The following is an 8,413-nucleotide window of genomic DNA, read 5'->3' as shown; positions in this document are numbered from 1 at the left end:
AACAAAAAGAGCTGTAGGTGTTAATATTTGAGCCCTGTGAGTGTAGAGTTTGTTTTTAAAGTAAATTTTTGTGGATTTTTATCTTTTCTCCTGAGACGACAGTGAAGAAAAGGCAGAAGAGAGGAGACAGACATGCAGTGAACAGTGTCAGAGCAGAGTCAAACCCAGACCTCTGCATTAGCTTTATGACATATGGGTCACCTGCTGTACCCAGTGAGCTAAAACAGCCTCTAGAGTGTTGAATTATTAATGAAAACAATTCTTCTCTCATTTCAAGAAGTCAAATACCTCCTGACCCATTTTGAAAGTCTTTAAATGAAATCAAAGGCTTTTTAATGAGCAGATATTGTTAGACACATACAAAGTAAAGCATGTTCTTTATAAACTGGATATTAAAAAAAAGACAATCACAGTGATGTAAACACAATTTAAATTTAAAATACCAGCTGTTGTAAAAACAAAGATTAGAGCACTCTAGTTGCACCATAAACCATTACAGTTTATTAAAAAAACAAACAAACAATAGATTAAAAACTGTGGCACTGGAATATTAGTAGTGATTTAATGCTTCATTGTAAATCATTTTAAATGGTATCCCACTTCATGAATCTTCCAAAGAGGCGAGACGTGCAGTTCAGGTACGAAGAGCAGCTCCGTCATCATCTTGTACAAACATCATCGTTGCACTGCAACAGATGACAAAGTTGCATTAAACAATGAGAACAATAAATAATGAGCCTCAGCCATGTATTTAGGAGAAGCAGCAGCTCATAGATAAAGATGCCGCTCACCGATCACCTTTTGTGGATAAAGCTCCATCAATAGGAAGCCTTGTTTGTCTAAACACCGCGTCTTGTTTGCGGTCCCTCAGAGTGATTGCTCAAGTTAGTACACGAGTCATTCTTGTGGGAAATCTAGTTTGAGAGTTCCCAAACCTGGGCACAGATAGAAAAACCTCCAAAGTAAACAGAAAGGTTTGAGGAGAGACATTACTTCTAAACCCATGAGTGGTCTTAGTGGTTTTATCGGGACCAGCCTGTGACCTCTCTCTGTTAACAAAACATTGCCCGGGCCTTTCCAAACCAGACATTCAGCTTGTGACTTTTACTCGTTCCTGACACATTTTGACCCCTCAGAGATAACAAGGTCTATTCTGTTGTGGGTTGCAGAGATGACATCGGCTGGTCGTCAGAGATCATGGGGACATGTTGCAATAGTTTTGACATGGTGGATTCTGTGGGAAGCGAGCAATAGCGCTCAGAGGCAAAGGGGTTGAAGAGCATGTGCTGGATGTGATGGGCATGTCGAAAGCCCTAACGATCACAGGACAAACCCTGCAGAATTTAAAGTGTTAGGCCCATGATCTGTGAGCAGTTTGTTTTGTGAATAGACTAACATAAAGCTAGGCCACTTTTTTTGTTTGAAATCTTATAAATCAAACTGAAATCTTAAATCTTATACCAACACAGCAATCAATGTGGCTCATTCTCTGACGCAGAGTTTCTCAAAGTATATCAAAATATATCTAAGGTTCTCAGAGCTACAGCGATCAGGATGTGGATGACCGGAGGGGGCGGGGGGAATCTAAGTTGAATGAAAATGGCTGTACAGGAGATAAACAACAGTTTGCTGATCTGACCTTTACTTCATTAAAGTTCAGATTTATTGTTGTCAATGACTGATACAAACTGACAGGTGTGGGGCTTTTTATTTTTAGTTTGGGAAGAGAGAAGGAAAGAAAAATAAAACACTGCACTTTCTGTCGGAGACCTGTGCAATGCCTGCACTTACAAACTGATAACATATAAACTGCTGTGTTTAACTGATGGATGTAGCCTGAATAGGTGAAATGGGATGCATAAGTGTTACCATTTTCATTAAACACAACAAATGCTCTGACTTTGCAAAACAAATTTGTAAGTGTAACAATATGAACACTTAATCCTGAGATTATTCTTTCTTATCAAGAACACAAAGCCAGCACAACTCACCCTGCAGAGTGAAGCAATACTGAAGCTTTGATGTTTTATGATGTTTTTATTACGACATGCTGATGTCAGCCTGTTATGGCGTCATATATATTACTCGATATGGCTTCTTGAAACTTTTTTAGAGGTCATCCTTGACCTTGGGTGCTGACTGTGAAAGTCAAGGTCAAATGCTTAGCCAACCTAGGTACTCCTGTCACCCAGGTTGAAAGACAATCCAAAAACAAAACACATGTGAGTAATATAAAGTTTTTACTGATTTTGGCCTGACCTTGATCCCATTTTCACCAAAATAAAATCAACTCATTATTGTTATCTGCCATGACACAAACTGTGAATATGTCTTGAAACCTCTGAATGCTAGACTGCTAACAAACAGACAAACAGAACATATTACATACTCCATAGTGTTACTCTTGTGGATGTTTTTATTATATACACAAGACCACAATCAGCAGCTGGTTAGCTTATCTAACAAGTGACTAGCCTGGCTCTGTGGGAACATAATAAATATCGCCTCAGAATAAGACGTACAAAACCTTTTTTTAAGTTTGGATACAGCAAGCCATTTCCATTCTTTCTGTTGTATTAAGCTAATTTTAGCCTGGCTGTAGCTTTTTATTACAGTCCTGTTTCAATATTCTTGCGATGCCCCCAGCCAGAAAGCATCTCTCAAAAGATTTAAGAGTAAATAGTGTAGTTGGGTTTTGTACGTTAACATTAACTAGTGGTTTTGTAATAGATACTAAATTCCTGTTTGCAGTAAGCAAACAGTTAAAAAGCAGGCACAATCTGTCACTAAAAATTTGTTAAGTGCTGAGACTTTGCATATAAACATAATGATGGTAGTGCAGTAAGCAAACAGGAACTTATGTTATTGTTGAGAAAAAAATCCCTATGCAAGCAGACTACATAATACTACATAGCCTCCAAAAAAAGATACATCCCATGATTTAAAAGGTTCATGATTACGGAGGAATTTTGATCCTCTCTCTTTGCAACAGTCATTGTTGTAGATTTACTGCTGACTGGAATCATAGGCCTTGTCCTCTTGTTACATTTCTAGGAAAATCCAAGTCAGGTTACGCTGTAATTTACAATGTAGGGTTTCAGAAGGGTTTGAAGTTACTGCTGAAGCATAATTCCCAAGTAAGTGCTCAACTTCAAATTTAAAGTATCTGAAATCTAAGCAGCGCTTCATCACAGTGGTCATAATCAATGAGGAGAATCACATGGATGCTACAGCGAGCCTCTAGTGAGCCTATTGCCGGCCGCATGGTGGAGGAGAAGCGACGATTATGAGCTCGCTACACAATAAGGTTGAGTCAGGACATTTTATAGAAAACAAATCCTCAGTATAACCATTTTTGGCAATAGTGCTCTAATAAGATACTTTTCTCAGTTTTACACTTTAAATCTGTTGTAGTTTTAATATTAAATATCTGTAGTTTCTGTTTTTCATTCACAACATGTTTGCCTGCCACAGGCTGTTTATCATTTGTCTCTCAGTGGTAACCAATTTATGACACTGTCATGACAACACTGACCTTCCAGCTTCTTAAAATCCCACTGTGCACATTAGGTAAGAAAATTCTGAGTCGCCTCTACCAGAGGGTTTAAAAAAAAAGAAAAAGGATGTAAACAGGGCAAAATGATTAGGGTGGAAACCACATGAGGTAACAATGACCTCAACAGAAATGGTCACCGCAGCCAGTACTGCCAGTCATTCCCATGTCCTCTTACTAGACATGTCCCATTTCTGCTGTGCTGTACGAGTAATCTACCACACACACACACACACACAATGATGATGGTAGTGATCAAGGACTTGCTAAAAAAATATTAATTCCTCCATAATATAGTGATAATTTCAATCTGCAGAGCACTTGTGCTTTTCAGCTTGCGCTACAGCACCACTATTATATGGCTCTGTAAAATAACTGCTGTGTTTTCAAGTACGGAGAACATCTTCAGTCAAGTTTAAAAGGTTTCGGGGCCTTTGACACAGACACTGACAGACCATGAAGATGCTGTAATAAGTGTGAAATTGTCTGTGAAGAGGATACTCTGATGCATTTGTCTCTACTGACGTAAAACAGACTCTGTTGAAAGAAACTGATGATTAGATCCGTCCAGTGTTTTCACACACACAATGACACCAGTTTGCTCTATCCCATTTAACCCTTTGCTTTACAGCTCAGTTCATAGCATCAATTATAACATGAACATGCATGGTATGCCTTACCACTGGCCTCTGTCCTTCTTTTACTGTGGCTGAGATACCCAGAGCCTTGGTAATCTCCTCCAAAGGCAGGTAATCTCCCGGTGAATCTTGAATAAAGTGTAGTAGGACCTTTTCTCCACCTTTGCAGTGCAAAAATAAATCACTTAGATACTTTCATCATATAAACAACTTGCTGGCCCTGTTTATTACAATATAATAATGGAACTTTGCTTTGGTTGCCTCACTAGGGATCCTTTTTTAAAAGCAAAATACATGAAAATAAAAAAATGCTACGGCACACACAGAACAGTATTTCAAACTTGTATGTATAGTGCAGTTTGGTTTAACACAAAGCTTCTGTTTGATAAACTACTTCCAAACACAGAAAAATGTTAAAATAATATTATAGAAATAGAACTTCACATGGTTTACTGTGTCGGTGTTGAAGTACTTTTGGTGGAGCCAAGGCTTTAACACTGGGAGACACACCAGACAAAGTGACCAACTACCTACTCTACCAGATGCCTTTTTCCATAAGGACAAACTGTTCTACCGCACCGTAAAAAGACTTTGGCACACTAAGAGGGAGAATTAGAGTGACCAACCATTTTATTTGTATTGTAAAATCAATTGAATAATGTCAAAAAACCCTTTTAATATAGTCTTAGTTTTCCTAATGTTGTGCTATAATGTATATATGTAATGTAAATAGGACTGTGCCTTTTTATTTGGTGAGCATATTTGCTTTTATATGTTTAAATATAGCTAAGAATCTAACCTTAATATATTCTAACAAGTGAAAAATAATCCTATACTTCATGTAAATAAGCAAGAATAGTCAGCAGACCTGTGGAAAACTGGATTTAGAAGTAAATGCTGCTCCTGACTGCGTCACCATAATGTGATGCTGCACTGCCCTCTAGAGGACACACCACAAAAATGCAACTTAAAATGACAGAACACCTTTTCTGTACTCAGTGCGGAACCAGAAGGTGAATTATGAGGAAAATCCTCTAATTTGTCATATGTTTTAACTCCTTATCTCCTGAATGGGTACTAGGGGTAACCTCTGAACTGAACTGAACTGAGCCATTTCTGTCATACTTCAGGCCTGCTTCCAGAACAAAATACCTGGGTTTTCATCAGAAGTTAGCGAGGGTGATCCCTGCCTATACAGCTTACCATGGATGCCCTTAAAACCTGAAACCTGTGCTAATAGTTGTCAAACCACATCTTTATTGATATAGACTGAGGTAACAAAACTTGTCATTAGGGGTACAGGGGAGGTGGTCATATGTCATCTTTATTTGGTAAAAGTTTAAACAATCAGCGCCTTTCCACTTACTTTTACATAATCTTAAAATGGACCGTTGCACCCCTCCACCCCACTGGTGTCCACCCAGTTTACCTTTGGCCACAATGACCATGCCTCCGCTCTGGAGCAGATCTCCTGAGAAGTTTCCCTGGATTCCTTCAGCGCTGGCCTGAAAAAAGCAAAAATTATCAGCTTGAAAAAGTCACCGTGTACCACTGCGCTTTTGTTTTTAATTCATTTTCGAAAGTGACAAATATGTCTACCTTTGCTGCTACATCTCGTACTTTTTTCCCCAATGCTGCAGGAACCACACTTAAAGCGTTGTACCTGAATGGGACAAGAATACAGCTTTTCCATTACAGAACATTAAATATTCGTGCATTTGATTTGATGAATGTTTTCTTGATTCCTGTTATGACATCCCAAGATGATGTTTTAAAATGATTGGGTTGGTGAAATTTGTTTACTATAATGAATTAATTGAGTCAAGATCAATACTGTTTAAGTTACTCCTTTTTTAGTTAGTTTGACAATTTAAAGCAAATCACATCTTGGTCAAAGCATTGGTCTTAGGAGCTTATCCATTTTAGGTTTGCAAGAGGTAGTGCTGAAAACTACCCCAGCTGTCATAGGGCAAGAAGCACTGTACACCCTGGGTAACAAATACAAAGACAACAGCTCATGCAGACAATCGCCTGCCGGGGTGCATGGCTAATTTACAACAGCTAGTTAATTTAACACTGATTGTAGTAAAACCCATGCAAAACAAGGAATAGCATGTAAACCCTACACATAAAGGCCCCAGCAGGTTAAAACCCAGAACAGGGTTGTCACTTTAATCCTAAGTGGGCCAGAATGGGTGAAACTCTTCTTTCTGTTAGTGTAAAGAGATTTAACTATACATTTAATTCCCAAGATCTGTAAGAAGTGTAATTTAAACATTACATCTCTGTTTTTCTACATGATTAAAAATGCTTCTTTGGGCTTGAATTGAAATAAATAAATGTGTAATATTGCAGAAGAAAATTTTGTTAGCTCATTGCACAGACTGCCCATTTTGTTGATTCTTTTTGCTTTTCTTTTTTTACTGTGAACCCACTATAAAAATCACAAGTTTCTATTAATTATTTATTCGTTTAAGTATTACATATTTACTTTGGTGTTGTCTCTTCGGGGGTCTTTATCAGTAGAAAAACATACAAAACTTATGAAAATACCGTTAAAATTCATAAATTACATTTACTGCACTCACCGTTTGAAGCCCAGATCCTTGTAACATTTCTTTTGTTCATCCACATAAAGGGCTAAAAAAAAAAAAAAAAAAAAAAAAGGAAGCTGATTAATGATTATTCACAATCACACAGAAGGAGTGGCTGCTGACAATTTTGAATGCTCTCAGCAGGGAAATTCTAGTCAGTTACAGAAGGCCACTAGTCTGGTGTAACCTAATTTTTCGACAGCTTTTATAAGAACTTACCAAAAGATAAATTAATATGCACTGCACTGAATGATTAAGGATGCTTACGTCCTTTTAAAAAGCCTCCTTGCTTGAACTCCTGGAGCCCAAATTCTTCTGGTCCGACTCCCACTAGCGCTACCCCGTTGGCCCTCAGGTCTGGCTCCAGTTTGCTGATCTCTGATGCCGTCCACCGACATACCTGACAGCCAAACCTGCGCAGGAAGAAGAGGACCACCGGCTGGTCCTTCCACAGAGACTGGAGCTCTACTTTCTGAAAGACAAGCCGAAAGAAACAGCAAAACACACACACACACACACACACACACACACACACACACACACACACACACACACACACACACACACACACAGTAAACATATGAGGAGCTGGCCCTGTGTGTTATATGTGCAAATGAAACGTTATGTCACAAGCGAACATCATCATTATGTCACTCTAGAGGCCTCGTTACTCAGCGGTTGTTTCAGTGCTGGGGGGGACAGGTTTAATTTAGCTGCCTCGGCGGGGTAACAAGTCTGCTACTTCATATCACAGCTTAATTTAAAAAAAATTAAAAAAGGGGGTGTGGGGGGTGTGGGGGGCACAAAAAAGCGAAGCAAGTATATCCGAAACGATAAATAAAGCCCACAGCTGTAACCCTCAGCAGCCGCCCATCTACGTAACTCACCTCCTCGCTTTCATCGCTCTTCAGTAAGTTTTTTCCAACTTTAGCAAGGTCGACTGACGCCATTTTCTCCGAGCCGGGTAAAAGACTCCAAAACACCACGAATTAAGTTCACAGATCAAGGTGACAAACTTCGGGAGTGAGTGACTGTACAGTAAAGACGTCTGTTACACCCGCATAAATTGTTGCAAAACATCTACATCCGTATACGCCCACTCAACACGAACCTCCAATCATATTCAACTGGAACTGAAAACGCAACCAATCAAGGGGCGTGCTACGAGTCGCTTTCAGCACGTGCAGAGAGTACTACAAACAGCTTTTTTTCTTTCTTACTTTTGTAACACGGTGTAGTAGTTGTTGTTTTAAGATATCTGTTGATGCACATGTGAAGCATGTGCGGAACAATTTTAAGCTGAACCCATGCTCTGTGCCTACAGTCGTGGTATTATCTATATGTTGTGCAAGGTTCAGCACAGGTGAGCTCAAAGGTGGGATTTTATTGCATGGTCTCTGTTTACTCTCTTCGCTGGATTATATATCCATTTTATAGCTCTTTAAGTTCATCCCATGTCCCAGCCTTCTGTTTTCTATTAACTCCACAGCAAGTTGTGCCACTCCATCTGAAATCACCTCAGGCCCTGTGGGTAGTCTTTATCTGTCCTCTACTCTTGTGAACAGAGATCTCCGTTGTCGTTCCTGGGATCTGCTGGAGCCACCCGCCCAGTTTGGGGGTTCCTGTCT

General features: G+C 39.3%; 1 protein-coding gene across 1 annotated transcript; it reads right to left on the bottom strand.

The window, feature by feature from the left end:
• Positions 1-316: 316 nt before the first annotated feature.
• prxl2b (peroxiredoxin like 2B) lies at positions 317-7,868 on the bottom strand. The gene is made up of 7 exons (XM_006783227.3): positions 7,673-7,868; positions 7,053-7,257; positions 6,780-6,831; positions 5,791-5,854; positions 5,621-5,696; positions 4,234-4,352; positions 317-686 (listed from the first exon to the last, which is right to left on the bottom strand). Exons 1-7 carry the CDS (start codon positions 7,733-7,735, stop codon positions 660-662), a joined length of 606 nt encoding a protein of 201 aa, XP_006783290.1. The 5' UTR covers positions 7,736-7,868; the 3' UTR covers positions 317-659.
• Between the last annotated feature and the right edge of the window lie 545 nt (positions 7,869-8,413).

Source organism: Neolamprologus brichardi, chromosome 5 (assembly GCF_056152115.1).
Source record: "Neolamprologus brichardi isolate AB-2024 chromosome 5, ASM5615211v1, whole genome shotgun sequence".
NCBI classification, from domain to species: Eukaryota; Metazoa; Chordata; class Actinopteri; order Cichliformes; family Cichlidae; genus Neolamprologus; species Neolamprologus brichardi.
Note: the sequence above shows the minus strand (reverse complement) of the source record. Positions and strands in the feature narration are given on the sequence as shown.

Bases quoted from the DNA above. Each gene is read 5' to 3' on its own strand.
- prxl2b (XM_006783227.3), bottom strand. From the start codon at position 7,735: ATGGCGTCAGTCGACCTTGCTAAAGTTGGAAAAAACTTACTGAAGAGC. The intron at 6,832-7,052 runs GTAAGCATCCTT...TTTTTTTTTTAG, and splicing joins AGGAGGCTTTTTAAAAGGAC to CCCTTTATGTGGATGAACAA. The intron at 5,697-5,790 runs GTAGACATATTT...TGCTTTTTTCAG, and splicing joins TACGAGATGTAGCAGCAAAG to GCCAGCGCTGAAGGAATCCA.